At 55.1% G+C, this 15,152-nt stretch overlaps 1 protein-coding gene and 1 pseudogene across 2 annotated transcripts in view; one reads left to right on the top strand and one right to left on the bottom strand.

Moving 5' to 3' along the window:
• Window positions 1-7,878: 7,878 nt before the first annotated feature.
• LOC119954380 lies at window positions 7,879-9,395 on the top strand (annotated as a pseudogene).
• A 4,828-nt stretch (window positions 9,396-14,223) lies between these two features.
• The window catches only part of LOC119954458 (T-cell surface glycoprotein CD3 delta chain-like), a 92,107-nt gene continuing 91,178 nt past the window's right edge, over window positions 14,224-15,152 (bottom strand). For both annotated transcript variants that reach the window (XM_038779679.1, XM_038779678.1), the window contains one exon: window positions 14,224-14,436. In XM_038779679.1, coding sequence (XP_038635607.1) covers window positions 14,383-14,436 — 54 coding nt within the window. In that variant the 3' untranslated portion in view covers window positions 14,224-14,382. The remainder of the gene's footprint in view (window positions 14,437-15,152) is intronic.

Here is a 15,152-nt window from a genome sequence, read left to right as displayed (position 1 = left end):
TTATTTAAACGATAAAATATTAAAGCATGCCGCTGTGCAGAGAGACCTGGGTGTGCTAGTGCATGAGTCACAGAAGGTTGGTTTACAGGTGCAACAGGTGATTAAGAAGGCAAATGGAATTTTGTCCTTCATTGCTAGAGGGATGGAGTTTAAGACTAGGGAGGTTATGTTGCAATTGTATAAGGTGTTAGTGAGGCCACACCTGGAGTATTGTGTTCAGCTAGGTCTCCTTTCTTGAGAAAGGACGTACTGGCACTGGAGGGTGTGCAGAGGAACATAGAACATAGAACATAGAACACTACAGCGCAGTACGGGCCCTTCGGCCCTCGATGTTGCGCCGACCTGTGAAACCATCTGAAGCCTATCTGACCTACACTATTCCATTTTCATCGATATGTCTATCCAGTGACCACTTAAATGCCCTTAAAGTTGGCGAGTCTACTACTATTGCAGGCAGGGCGTTCCACACCACTACTACTCTCTGAGTAAAGAAACTGCCTCTGACATCTGTCCTATATCTATCACCCCTCAATTTAAAGCTATGTCCCCTCGTGTTGGTCATCACCATCCGAGGAAAAAGACTCTCACTGTCCACCCTATCTAACCCCCTGACTATCTTATATGTCTCTATTAAGTCACCTCTCAGCCTTCTCCTCTCTAATGAAAACAACCTCAATTCCCTGAGCCTTTCCTCGTAAGACCTTCCCTCCATACCAGGCAACATCCTAGTAAATCTCCTCTGAACCCTTTCCAAAGCTTCCACATCCTTCCTATAATGTGGTGACCAGAACTGCACGCGGTACTCCAGGTGCGGCCGCACCAGAGTTATGTACAGCTGCAGCATGACCTTGTGGTTCTGAAACTCAATCCCCCTGCTTATAAAGGCTAGCACACCATATGCCTTCTTAACAGCCCTATTAACCTGGGTGGCAACTTTCAGGGATTTATGTACCTGGATGCCGAGATCTCTCTGTTCATCTACACTACCAAGAATCTTGCCATTAGCCCAGTACTCTGCATTCCTGTTTCTCCTTCCAAAGTGAACCACCTCACACTTTTCCGCATTAAACTCCATCTGCCACCTCTCAGCCCAGCTCTGCAGCTTATCTATGTCCCTCTGTATCCTATAACATCCTTCAGCACTATCCACAACTCCACCGACCTTCGTGTCATCTGCAAATTTACTAACCCAGCCTTCTACACCCTCTTCCAGGTCATTTATAAAAATGACAAACAGCAGTGGCCCCAAAACAGATCCTTGCGGTACACCACTAGTAACTGAACTCCAGGATGAACATTTGCCATCAACCACCACCCTCTGTCTTCTTTCAGCTAGCCAATTACTGATCCAAACCGCTAAATCACCTTCAATTCCATACTTCCTTATTTTCTGCAATAGCCTACCGTGGGGAACCTTATCAAATGCCTTACTGAAATCCATATACACCACATCAACAGCTTTACCCTGATCCACCTGTTTGGTCACCTTCTCAAAAAACTCAATAAGGTTTGTGAGACATGACCTACCCTTCACAAAACCGTGTGAGTATCGCTAATCAACTTGTTCTTTTCAAGATGATTATAAACCCTATCTCTTATAACCTTTTCCAACATTTTACCCACAACCGAAGTAAGGCTCACAGGTCTATAATTACCAGGGTTGTCTCTACTCCCCTTCTTGAACAAGGGGACAACATTTGCTATCCTCCAGTCTTCCGGCACTATTCCTGTCGACAAAGACGACATAAAGATCAAGGACAAAGGCTCTGCAATCTCCTCCCTGGCTTCCCAGAGAATCCTAGGATAAATCCCATCTGGCCCAGGGGACTTATCTATTTTGACATTTTCTAAAATTGCTAACACCTCCTCCTTTTGAACCTCAATTCCATCTAGCCTGGTCGACTGAACCTGAGTGTTCTCCTCGACAACATTGTCTTCCTCCAGTGTAAACACTGACGAAAAATATCCATTTAATGCTTCCCCTATCTCCTCTGATTCCACACACAACTTTCCACTACTATCCTTGATTGGCCCTAATCTTACTCTAGTCATTCTTTTGTTCCTGATATACCTATAGAAAGCCTTAGGGTTTTCCTTGATCCTATCCGCCAACGACTTTTCGTGTCCTCTCCTCGCTCTTCTTAACTCTCCCTTTAGGTCCTTCCTGGCTAACTTGTAACTCTCAAGTGCCCTAACTGAACCTTCATGTCTCATCCTAACATAAGCCTTCTTCTTCCTCTTGACAAGTGCTTCAACTTCCTTAGTAAACCACGGTTCCCTTGCTCGACAACTTCCTCCCTGCCTGACAGGTACATACTTATCAAGGACACGCAGTAGCTGTTCCTTGAAAAAGCTCCACATTTCGATTGTACCCATCCCCTGCAGTTTCCTTCCCCATCCTATACATCCTAAATCTTGCCGAATAGCATCATAATTGCCTTTCCCCCAGCTATAATTCTTGCTTTGCGGTATCTACCTATCCCTGCCCATTGCTAAAGTAAACATAACCGAGTTGTGATCACTATCACCGAAGTGCTCACCTACATCTAAATCTAACACCTGGCCGGGTTCATTACCTAGTACCAAATCCAATGTGGCCTCGCCCCTTGTTGGCCTGTCTACATACTGTGTCAGAAAACCCTCCTGCACACACTGCACAAAAACTGACCCATCTATAGTACTCGAACTATAGTATTTCCAGTCAATATTTGGAAAGTTAAAGTCCCCCATAACAACTACCCTGTTACTCTCGCTCCTGTCAAGAATCATCTTTGCAATCCTTTCCTCTACATCAGGCAGCAGGGTAGCATGGTGGTTAGCATAAATGCTTCACAGCTCCAGGGTCCCAGGTTCGATTCCCGGCTGGGTCACTCTCTGTGTGGAGTCTGCACGTCCTCCCCCTGTGTGCGTGGGTTTCCTCCGGGTGCTCCGGCTTCCTCCCACAGTCCAAAGATGTGCGGGTTAGGTGGATTAGCCATGCTAAATTGCCTGTAGTGTCTTAATAAAAGTAAGGTTAAGGGGGGGTTGTTGGGTTACGGGTATGGGGTGGATACGTGGGTTTGAATAGGGTGATCATGGCTCGGCACAACATTGAGGGCACAACATTGTACTGTTCTATGTTCTATGTTCTATCTCTGGAACTAATCGGAGGTCTATAGACAACTCCCAACAGGGTGACCTCTCCTCTACTGTTCCTAATCTCGGCCCATACTGCCTCAGTAGATGAGTCCTCAAGCGTCCTTTCTACCGCCGTAATACTTTCCTTGATTAACAATGCCACACACCCCCACCCCCCCCCCCCCCCCCCCCACCCCCTCTTTACCATCTTCTCTGTTCTTACAGAAACATCTAAATCCTGGAACCTGCAACAACCATTCCTGTCCCTGCTTTACCCATGTCTCCAAAATCGCCACAACATCGAGATCCCAGGTACCAACCCATGCTGCAAGCTCACCCACCTTATTCCGGATGCTCCTGGCGTTGAAGTAGACACACTTCAAACCAGCGTCCTGCTTGCCGGTGCCCTCTTTCAAACTTTTAACCCTATCCCTGACCTCACTACTCTCAACATCCTGTACACTGGGACTACAATTTAGGTTCCCATCCCCCTGCTGAATTAGTTTAAAACCCCCCCCAAAGAGCACTAGCAAATCTCCCCCCCAGGATATTGGTACCCCTCTGGTTCAGGTGAAGACCATCCTGTTTGTAGAGGTCCCACCTACCCCAGAATGAGCCCCAATTATCCAGGAAACCAAAACCCTCCCTCCTGCACCATCCCTGTAGCCACGTGTTCAACTCCTCTCTCTCCTTATTTCTTACTTCGCTAGCACGTGGCACGGGTAACAACCCAGAGATAACAACTCTGTTTGTTCTAGCTCTCAGCTTCCACCCTGGCTCCCTGAATTTCTGTCTCAAATCCCCATCTCTCTTCCTACCTATGTCGTTGGTACCTATGTGGACCACGACTTGGGGCTGCTTCCCCTCCCCCTTAAGGATCCCAAAAACACGATCAGAGACATCACGAACCCTGGCACATGGGAGGCAACACACCAACCGTGAGTCTCTTTCGTTCCCACAGAACCTCCTGTCTGTTCCTCTAACTATGGAGTCCCCAATGACAAGTGCTCTGTTCCTCTTCTCCCTTCCCGTCTGAGCAACAGGGACAGACTCTGTGCCAGAGACCTGTGCCCTATTGCTTACCCCTGGTAAGTCGTCCCCCGCAACAGTATCCAAAACGGTATACTTGTTATAGAGGGGAACGACCACAGGGGATCCCTGCACTGCCTGCCGGTTCCCTCTCCCTCCCCTGACGGTAACCCATCTACTTTCTTCTTTTACCTGAGGTGTGACTACCTCCCTATAACTCCTCTCAATAACCCCCTCCGCCTCCCGAATGATCCGAAGTTCATCCAGCTCCAGGTACCTAACGCGGCTCTCGAGGAGCTGGAGTTGGGTGCACTTCCCGCAGATGTAGTCAGAAGGGACACTAGAGGTGACCCTTTCCTCCCACATTCTGCAGGAGGAACATTCAACTGCCCTAGCCTCCATTCCCACTGAACTAACTTCCCAACTACTGAAAAATAAAAATAAAAAACTTGTTAGATTAGCAATCCAACGGACAGAACCTTTTTTTTGGTTAGAGGAGGAGGATGGGTGGGAGACACTACGTAAGTAGTGTTTCGGGTAAAGCTGTCACTCGAGAACAGCCCCTTCACAAACCACCTTCAACCTACGCTGACCGCACTGCACGTATGCAAATCACCAGGTTAATCCCAGAGCTGAAGGGGTTGGATTACGAGGAGAGGTTGAGTAGACTGGGACTGTACTCGTTGGAATTTAGAAGGATGAGGGGGGATCTTATAGAAACATTTAAAATTATGAAGGGAATAGATAGGATAGATGCGGGCAGGTTGTTTCCACTGGCGGGTGAAAGCAGAACTAGTGGGTATAGCCTCAAAATAAGGGGAAGTAGATTTAGGACTGAGTTTAGGAGGAACTTCTTCACCCAAAGGGTTGTGAATCTATGGAATTCCTTGCCCAGTGAAGCAGTTGAGGCTCCTTCATTACATGTTTTTAAGGTAAAGATAGATAGTTTTTTGAAGAATAAAGGGATTAAGGGTTATGGTGTTCGGGCCGGAAAGTGGAGCTGAGTCCACAAAAGATCAGCCATGATCTCATTGAATGGCGGAGCAGGCTCGAGGGGCCAGATGGCCTACTCCTGCTCCTAGTTCTTATGTTCTTATGTTCGAGACCTTTACCAACTAGGAGAACATCGGTTCAAGAAGGCAGCTCACTATCACCTCCAATCACGAATGTTCTAGTCAGCAACACCCTTCCTCAAGATTATGTCAATTCCTGTGTTGCAATTGCTGGAGACAGGATTGAGAGACACTCCCAGGACAGGGACAGCAGGGGGCTAGATACAGAGTAAAGCTCCCTCTACACTGTCCCCATCAAACACTCCCAGGACAGGTACAGCACGGGGTTAGATACAGAGTAAAGCTCCCTCTACACTGTCCCCAACAAACACTCCCAGGACAGGTACAGCACGGGTTTGATACAGAGTAAAGCTCCCTCTACACTGTCCCCATCAAACACTCCCAGGACAGGTACAGCACGGGGTTAGATACAGAGTAAAGCTCCCTCTACACTGTCTCCATCAAACACTCCCAGGACAGGTACAGCACGGGGTTAGATACAGAGTAAAGCTCCCTCTACACTGTCCCCATCAAACACTCCCAGGACAGATACAGCACGCGGTTAGATACAGAGTAAAGTTCCCTCTACACTGTCCCCATCAAACACTCCCAGGACAGGTACAGCACCGGGTTAGATACAGAGTAAAGCTCCCTCTACACTGTCCCCATCAAACACTCCCAGGACAGGTGCAGCACGGGGTTAGATACAGAGTAAAGCTCCCTCTACACTGTCCCCATCAAACACTCCCAGGACAGGTACAGCACGGGGTTAGATACAGAGTAAAGCTCCCTCTACACTGTCCCCATCAAACACTCCCAGGACAGGTACAGCACGGGGTTAGATACAGAGTAAAGCTCCCTCTACACTGTCCCCATCAAACACTCCCAGGACAGGTACAGCACGGGGTTAGATACAGAGTAAAGCTCCCTCTACACTGTCCCCATCAAACACTCCCAGGACAGGTACAGCACGGGGTTAGATACAGAGTAAAGCTCCCTCTACACTGTCCCCATCAAACACTCACAGGACAGGTACAGCACGGGGTTAGATACAGAGTAAAGCTCCCTCTACACTGTCCCCATCAAACACTCCCAGGACAGATACAGCACGAGGTTAAGAAACATAAGAACTAGGAGCAGGAGTAGGCCATCTGACCCCTCGAGCCTGCTCCGCCTTTCAATAAGATCATGGCTGATCTTTTTGTGGACTCAGCTCCACTTACCCGCCCGCTCACCATAACCATTAATTCCTTACTGTTCAAAAATCCATCTATCTTTGCCTTAAAAACATTTAATGAAGGAGCCTCAACTGCTTCACTGGGCAAGGAATTCCACACATTCACAACCCTTTGGGTGAAGAAGTTCCTCCATTCAGTCTCAGGTGAGATAGAGCACAGGGTTAGATACAGAGCTATTTAGCAAAGTGAGCTCTTTGTTTTGCAAGTCAAATATCCAGCTAACAATGGGTTAATCATTTCCATTGCTGTTGATGGTGTGATGATTTGCAGTGTGTGGGCTGCAAACTGTAGGTATTTGCAGTACGCCTTCTGTACTGTGGTTTGATGCAGCGATACTTTCTGCCGAGCTGATAGTTTTCTCAGTTTTGTGGGTTGCCCAAATACGGCTATCGCCCTCATTGCGTCTCTCCCACAGCCGCCCATGGTTTCACCTATACAAGCTGCAACGCAGTCTCAACAACGCAAGGCCCGAGTCAGTAACAACTGTGGGTCCGAGTCAGTGTGTCCCGAGGGTCCGAGTCAGTGTGTCCCGAGGGTCCAGGCAATGAGACCTGAGGTGGTGATTCTGCCTTGCCACCCTTGGTCAATGGAGAGTGGAGTGGGCAATGGAGAGTGGAGTGGGCAATGGAGAGTGGAGTGGGCAATGGAGAGTGGAGTGGGCAATGGAGAGTGGAGTGGGTAATGGAGAGTGGAGTGGGTAATGGAGAGTGGAGTGGGCAATGGAGAGTGGAGTGGGCAATGGAGAGTGGAGTGGGCAATGGAGAGTGGAGTGGGCAATGGAGAGTGGAGTGGGCAATGGAGAGTGGAGTGGGCAATGGAGAGTACATTCTGTGTCACCCTGAATGCTTCCTCCATTCAGCAGGGCTGATTAGTCAGCCGATGGTGGCCGGGACGTGGTAATCAGCAGGAGGTTTCCTGGCCCATGTTTAATCTGAAGCCATGGGGTCCAGAGTCGATGTTGAGGACTCCCAGGGCAACTCCCTCCCGACTGTATCCCACTGTGCCCCCACCTCTGCTGGGTCTGTCCTGCTGGTGAGACAGGACATTCCCAGGAATGGGGATAGTGGTGTCTGGGATTTTGGGCGGGACTCTCCGACTCCCCCGCTGGGTCCAGGAATCGGCGGGGGGGGGGGGGGGGGCGCTGAATTCTCCAGCACCGGAGAATTGGCGGGGGCGGGAATCGCGCCACACCGGTTGGCAGCCGCTCGCAGCAACCCACCCCCGGCGATTCCCTGTCACGCGATGGCCGAAGTCCCACCGGCGTAAATTGGACCAGGTCCCTGACCAGCGGGTTAACCCTAACCCGCCCTGCCGGGACCCCCCCCCGCCCTGTCGGAACCCCCCCCCCCCGCCCTGCCGGAACCCCCCCCCCCCCGCCCTGCCGGCCCCCCCCCCCCCCCGCCCTGCCGGAACCCCCCCCCCCCCGCCCTGCCGGGACCCCCCCTCCCCCTCCCCTGCCGGAACCCACCCCCCCGCCCTACCGGAACCCCCCCCCCCCGCCCTACCGGGACCCCCCCCCCCCCCGCCCTAACCGGAACCCACCCCCCCCCCCGCCCTGCCGGAACCCCCCCCCCCCCGCCCTGCCGGGACCCCCCTCCCCCTCCCCTGCCGGAACCCCCCCCCCCCCGCCCCACCGGAACCCCCCCCCCCCGCCCTACCGGGACCCCCCCCCCCCCAGCCCTGCCGGGACCCCCCCCCCTCCCCTGACCGGAACCCCCCCCCGCCCTGCCGGACCCCCCCCCCCTCCCTGCCGTAACCCCCCCCCGCCCTGCCGGAACCCCCCCCCCCGCCCCGCCGGACCCCCCCCCCCTCCCCTGCCGGAACCCCCCCCCCGCACCGCCTGAACCCCCCCCCCTCCCCTGCCGGAACCCCCCCCCTCGCCCCCCCCCCCCCGCCCTGCCGGAACCCCCCCCCCCGCACCGCCGGAACCCCCCCCCCGCCTCCCTGCCGGAACCCCCCGCCCCCCCCCCCCCCCCCTGCCGGACCCCCCCCCCCTCCCCTGCCGTAACCCCCCCCCCGCCCTGCCGGAACCCCCCCCCCCCAGCCCTGCCGGAACCCCCCCCCCCACCCTGCCGTGACCCCCCCCCCGCGCTGCCGGAACCCCCCCCCGCCCTGCCGAACCCCCCCCCCCCCCGCCGGAACCCCCCCCCCGCCCTGCCGGAACCCCCCCGCCCCCCCCCCCCCCCCCCGCCCTGCCGGGACCCCCCCCCCCCTCCCCTGCCGGAACCCCCCCCCCGCCCTGCCGGAACCCCCCCCCCCCCGCCCTGCCGTAACCCCCCCCCCGCCCTGCCGGGACCCCCCCGCCCCCCCCCCCCCCCTCCCCTGCCGGAACCCCCCCCCGCCCTGCCGGAACCCCCCCCCCCGCCCTGCCGGTACCCCCCGCCCCCCCCCCCCCGCCCTGCCGGAACCCCTCCCACCCCCGACCCCCCCCCCCCCTCCCTGCCGGAACCCCTCCCACCCCCGCCCTGCCGGGACCCCCCCCCCTGCCCTGCCAGAACCCCCCCCCCCCCCCCGCCCTGCCGGAACCCCTCCCACCCCCGACACCCCCCCCCCGCCCTGCCGGAACCCCCCCCCCTGCCCTGCCGGAACCCCCCCACCCCCGACCCCCCCCCCCCCTCCCCTGCCGGAACCCCCCCCCCCCCCCCGCCCTGCCGGAACCCCCCCCCACCCCCGACCCCCCCCCGCCCTGCCGGGACCCCCCCCCCTCCCCTGCCGGAACCCCCCCCCCCCCCGCCCTGCCGGGACCCCCCCCCCCCCCCCCCTGCCGGAACCCCCCCCCCCCCCCCTGCCGGAACCCCCCCCCCCCGCCCTGCCGGAACCCCCCCCGCCCTGCCGGAACCCCCCCGCCCTGCCGGAACCCACCCCCCCCGCCCCGCCCTGCCGGAACCCCCCCCACCCCCGCCCCCCCCCCCCCCCCCCCGCCCTGCCGGAACCCCCCCCCCCGCCCTGCCCGACCCCCCCCCCCGCCCTGCCCGAACCCCCCCCCCCCCGCCCTGAGAATCCCACCCATTGTCTGGGCAGCAAAGTAGCACAGTGGTTAGCACAATTTCTTCAAAGCGCCAGGGTCCCAGGTTCGATTCCCGGCTTGGGTCACTGCCTGTGTGGAGTCTGCACGTTCTCCCCGTGTCTGCGATGGGATTTCACCCTCTGTGTAAAACACCTGCCTCACACATCTCCTCTAGACTTTGCCCCACGGACCATAGGGTTATTATGCCCCCTGGTGACCCCCTCCATCCTGGGAAGGAGTGCCTGCCCATCCACTTTACAACCCCCCACCCGCCCACCCCCAACCCGCCCCCACCTTACCCCCACCACCAACCACCCACACCCCACCCCCTTCCCCACCCCATCCCCCACCTCCTTCCCCACCCCATCCCCCACCCCACCCCACCCCACCCCCTTCCCCACCCCATCCCCCACCCCTCCCCACCCCCTTCCCCACCCCATCCCCCACCTCCTTCCCCACCCCATCCCCCACCCCACCCCACCCCACCCCCTTCCCCACCCCATCCCCCACCCCACCCCACCCCCTTCCCCACCCCATCCCCCACCTCCTTCCCCACCCCATCCCCCACCCCACCCCACCCCACCCCCTTCCCCACCCCATCCCCCACCCCTCCCCACCCCCTTCCCCACCCCACCCCCACACCATCAAGAAGTTTCTCCTCGAACTCGCCAAGTTAAGTCTTCAAATGCCTCTGACGTTATGAAATGAAATGAATGAAAATTGCTTATTGTCACGAGTAGGCTTCAATGAAGTTACTGTGAAAAGCCCCTAGTCACCACATTCCGGCGCCTGTTCGGGGAGGCTGGTACGGGAATGAGGATTTTAAACTTTCATTTGCCAGTACCTCTCTGAACCCACACCTCAGTAATCACCTTTATGCTGCTTTGTTCCTGTTTCCAGCTTCTTCTTCATGGCTCGTTCACCAGAGGCCCTGGAGCTCACACCAGCACTGCTGCCAGCTGCAAAATGGAGGAAGGTCTCTCGCGCCCAATAGGTGACCTGCGCTCTGCCACTACTTCACACAGGAAGACTCTGGTGCTTAAAAAACATCAAATGGTCCTGGGTCAGCACACTGACGTCAATTGGGGGAGGTCTGCCTTGCTGGGCTCCGGGCCTGCGCCCTGCGGAGGGGGTGGTCTGCCTCGCTGGGCTCCGGGCCTGCGCCCTGCTGAGGGGGTGGTCTGCCTCGCTGGGCTCCGGGCCTGCGCCCTGCTGAGGGGGTGGTCTGCCTCGCTGGGGCCTGCGCCCTGCTGAGGGGGCGGTCTGCCTCGCTGGGCTCCGGGCCTGCGCCCTGCTGAGGGGGTGGTCTGCCTCGCTGGGCTCCGGGCCTGTGCCCTGCTGAGGGGGTGGTCTGCCTCGCTGGGGCCTGCGCCCTGCTGAGGGGGCGGTCTGCCTCGCTGGGCTCCGGGCCTGCGCCCTGCGGAGGGGGCGAGAATGTACAGAACAGCCGGATTCTGAAAGTCGGTCGCAGCCGGCACGACTTTGCACTATTGAGAACACCACGACGTTTCGCCCCGCGACCATTCTGACACCCGCCTGTGACCCACCCGCAGGTCACGACCCTGGGTTTGACCCTGGCTCCACACTATCTCTCTCACCCCACACTAACCCATCATTACCCAGATCTCAAACTATTCTGCTGAGCCTGAGCACAATGCACTTTAAAGTCAGAGGTAAGTGGTGATCTCTGACCACCACACAGGTGACCACTGACCACTTTACAGAGATCCAGGCGTTCCCACAGCAACCACTGGTCAGGTCTAAGTCGGGCAGGGAGAAGATCAAAAAAATGCTTGACATTTTCTTCCTGAAACTTGTGAAGGCACAGGGGTCATGGATTGTAGGGTCAGGGGTCAGGGGTTCGGGTCTGCAGATTGGGGCTCAGGGGACATGGACTGTGGGGTCAGGGGTCATGGACTGTGGGGTCAGGGGTCAGGGGTTCGGGTCTGCAGATTGGGGCTCAGGGGACATGGACTGTGGGGTCAGGGGTCATGGACTGTGGGGTCAGGGGTCAGGGGTTGGGGTCTGCAGATTGGGGCTCAGGGGTCATGGACTGTGGGGTCAGGGGTCAGGACCAGGGTTTGGTACTCAGGGAGACAGTTGGGACAGAATCTACAATCTACCCGTCGTCCGTTGCCCCCCTCGGCCCCCCTGAGTTACACATGCAGCTGTTATTCAGGATTCATTTCATTTTTGTTACAATGACATGGCTAAATTATGACTTCTTGTTTTCACAGGCCAGATTGTCCAGTCAAGGCGAAGAATGTTAACATGTTTCTGAGCAGACTCTGGCCTTCAGAATGTGATTCAGAGGAACAGAAATTCGAGGGGTCAGTACTGAGGGAGTGCTGCACTGTCAGAGGGTCAGTACTGAGGGAGTGCCGCACTGTCAGAGGGTCAGTACTGAGGGAGTGCTGCACTGTCAGAGGGTCAGTACTGAGGGAGTGCTACACTGTCAGAGGGTCAGTACTGAGGGAGTGCAGCACTGCCAGAGGGTCAGTACTGAGGGAGTGCCGCACTGTCAGAGGGTCAGTACTGAGGGAGTGCCGCACTGTCAGACGGTCAGTACTGAGGGAGTGCTGCACTGTCAGAGGGTCAGTACTGAGGGAGTGCTGCACTGTCAGAGGGTCTGTACTGAGGGAGTGCCGCACTGTCAGAGGGTCAGTACTGAGGGAGTGCTGCACTGTCAGAGGGTCAGTACTGAGGGAGTGCTGCACTGTCAGAGGGTCAGTACTGAGAGAGTGCTGCACTGTCAGAGGGTCAGTACTGAGGGAGTGCTGCACTGTCAGAGGGTCAGTACTGAGGGAGTGCTGCATTGTCAGAGGGTCAGTACTGAGGGAGTGCCGCACTGTCAGACGGTCAGTACTGAGGGAGTGCTGCACTGTCAGAGGGTCAGAACTGAGGGAGTGCCGCACTGTCAGAGGGTCAGTACTGAGGGAGTGCCACACTGTCAGATGGTCAATACTGAGGGAGTGCTGCACTGTCAGAGGGTCAGTACTGAGGGAGTGCTGCACTGTCAGAGGGTCAGTACTGAGGGAGTACCGCACTGTCAGAGGGTCAGTACTGAGGGAGTGCTGCACTGTCAGAGGGTCAGTACTGAGGGAGTGCTGCACTGTCAGAGGGTCAGTACTGAGAGAGTGCTGCACTGTCAGAGGGTCAGTACTGAGGGAGTGCTGCACTGTCAGAGGGTCATTACTGAGGGAGTGCTGCACTGTCAGAGGGTCAGTACTGAGGGAGTGCGGCACTGTCAGAGGGTCAGTACTGAGGGAGTGCCGCACTGTCAGAGGGTCAGCACTGAGGGAGTGCTGCACTGTTGGAGGGTCAGTACTGAGGAAGCGCTGCACTGTCAGAGGGTCAGCACTGAGGGAGTGCTGCACTGTCAGAGGGTCAGTACTGAGGGAGTGCTGCACTGTCAGAGGTTCAGTACTGAGGAAGCGCTGCACTGTCAGTGGGTCAGTACTGAGGGGGTGCTGCACTGTTGGAGGGTCAGTACTGAGGGAGTGCTGCACTGTCAGAGGGTCAGTACTGAGGGAATGCTGCACTGTCAGAGGGTCAGTACTGAGGGAGTGCCGCACTGTCAGAGGGTCAGTACTGAGGGAATGCTGCACTGTCAGAGGGTCAGTACTGAGGAGGTGCTGCACTGTCAGAGGATCAGTACTGAGGGAGTGCTGCGCTGTCAGAGGGTCAGAACTGAGGGAGTGCTGCACTGTTGGAGGGTCAGTACTGAGGGAGTGCCGCACTGTCAGAGGGTCAGTACTGAGGGAGTGCCGCACTGTCAGAGGGTCAGTACTGAGGAAGTGCTGCAGTGTCAAAATGCCATCTTTTGGATTTAACGTTACCTTCTTTCAGGTGAATGTAAGGATCCCAGAGCTCTATTGAGAGATTCAGCGCAGTTATCGCTGTTGTCGTGAATCAACATCACAGAAAATAATTATCTTGTTATTTTCACATTGTTTTTAATTGGATCTTGCTGTGCACACATTGCCTATTGATTTTCCTGTATCACAATAATGTCTCGCCTTCAGGTGAAGTTCTTTGGCTGCAGGTTTGAAATATTTGGTATTCCAATCATTTTTATGCATTTGATTTTCATTTACTGCAAACCACTTTTTAAATAAATTTGGAGTACCCAATTCATTTTTTACAATTAAGGGGCAATTTAGCGTGGCCAATCCACCTACTCTGCACATCTTTGGTTTGTGGGGATGAGACCCACGCAGACATGGGGAGAATATGCAAACTCCACACGGACAGTGACCCAGAGCCGGGATCGAACCCGGGTCCTCGGCACCGTGAGGCAGCAGTGCTAACCATTGCGCCACCGTGTAGCCCTATCTGGCGTTCTTACTTAATCAAATAATAAGCCTGAGTCAACTTCCTTGCAATTTGCTAAGGACGACTAAATCTTGTGAACCACTGCACCACTGTGCTGCCCAATATGCCCACTACCTTAAACAAGAATTCAAATTCAGGTCAGTTATTAAATAGGATGTTTCACACAAACCTGTTGACCTGACTGAAGTTGGAAGGTGGAGCTCAGTTTTGCCGCATTAACTGAGAGCTGTGTTTGCCCCTCACTCTTTGCCGTTACCGTTTCTATACCCACACAATAAGCCGGAGATTTGTCAGGGTGAAGAAAAGAGCCAGACTATTTCCGAAAGTGGTCCAGCCTCCTGTCAAGAGTTCAAACTCTTCAACAGAGTCAGATCACAGTGCAGGAGAAGCCAGCGCTGTCAAACATCTACTCACATGAAAAGGGTGAGAATTAAAGATGAATAAATTGGAGAATAATTCAAGATAACCTTTATTAAAATTACATTTCTTTGTTCTTGGTATTTGTTCTGAAGAGCTGATGAGACTCTCGACCAACATAATTCAGTTGCTACATTGAATCAAAGCTTTTGTTCTGGAGAATAAGGAAGGGATTTGAGTAATTTCTTCAGCGTCTTCTCCCCAGCTCACTGTACATGGACTTGCCAGAATTGTCAAGATGCTGAAAAAGGAAATCCATGTTCCATCAAAATACCAATTTTTAAAAAATATTTTTTATTCTTCTTTTTCACATTTTCTCCCAAATTTACACCCACCAACAATAAACAATAATCAGAAACAAATATGTCAATCCCCATATCAATAACAACGATCCCATCCTCCCACCAAACCCCAAACATCAGCACGCATGTTCACACAAACAAATGACAAAGAGGAATCAAGAATCACCCATCGTCACCCTTAATACACACATCCCCCCCAACCCACCCCCACCAACTAATGTTTGATGTTATCCAGTTCTTGAGAGTGCATGACGAATAATGCCCATGAATTGCAGAACCCCTCAATCCCTCCCCTCAGTTCAAACTTAAATCTTCTCAAGAGTCAAGAATTCCAACAGGTCCCTCTGATCTGGCACCACCTTCTCCATCTGGAACCGTACCCTTTTGCTGACCATTACCGCTACCCCTCGAGCCCTCCTGTCAAGTTCAGAGTGAAACACCTGACTAACCCCACCCTTTTTAAGTCTCACCTGGTCCTTCACCCTCAGGTGAGTCTCCTACAGCATTGCCACATCGGCTTTCAAACTTTTAAGATGCGCAAGCACACTTGACCGGACCTCCTAGCCCTCTCACGTTCCACGTGACTATCCTAACTGGGGATCTCTCACCTCCCCCCCCCACCCTTCTTATCCACCATCATCATACCACCGGGCAC

The sequence above is a fragment of the Scyliorhinus canicula genome, chromosome 19, assembly GCF_902713615.1.
Source record: "Scyliorhinus canicula chromosome 19, sScyCan1.1, whole genome shotgun sequence".
Classification (NCBI taxonomy): domain Eukaryota; kingdom Metazoa; phylum Chordata; class Chondrichthyes; order Carcharhiniformes; family Scyliorhinidae; genus Scyliorhinus; species Scyliorhinus canicula.
The sequence above is the reverse complement of the archived record's forward strand: the minus strand, read 5'-3'. Positions and strand labels throughout refer to the sequence as shown.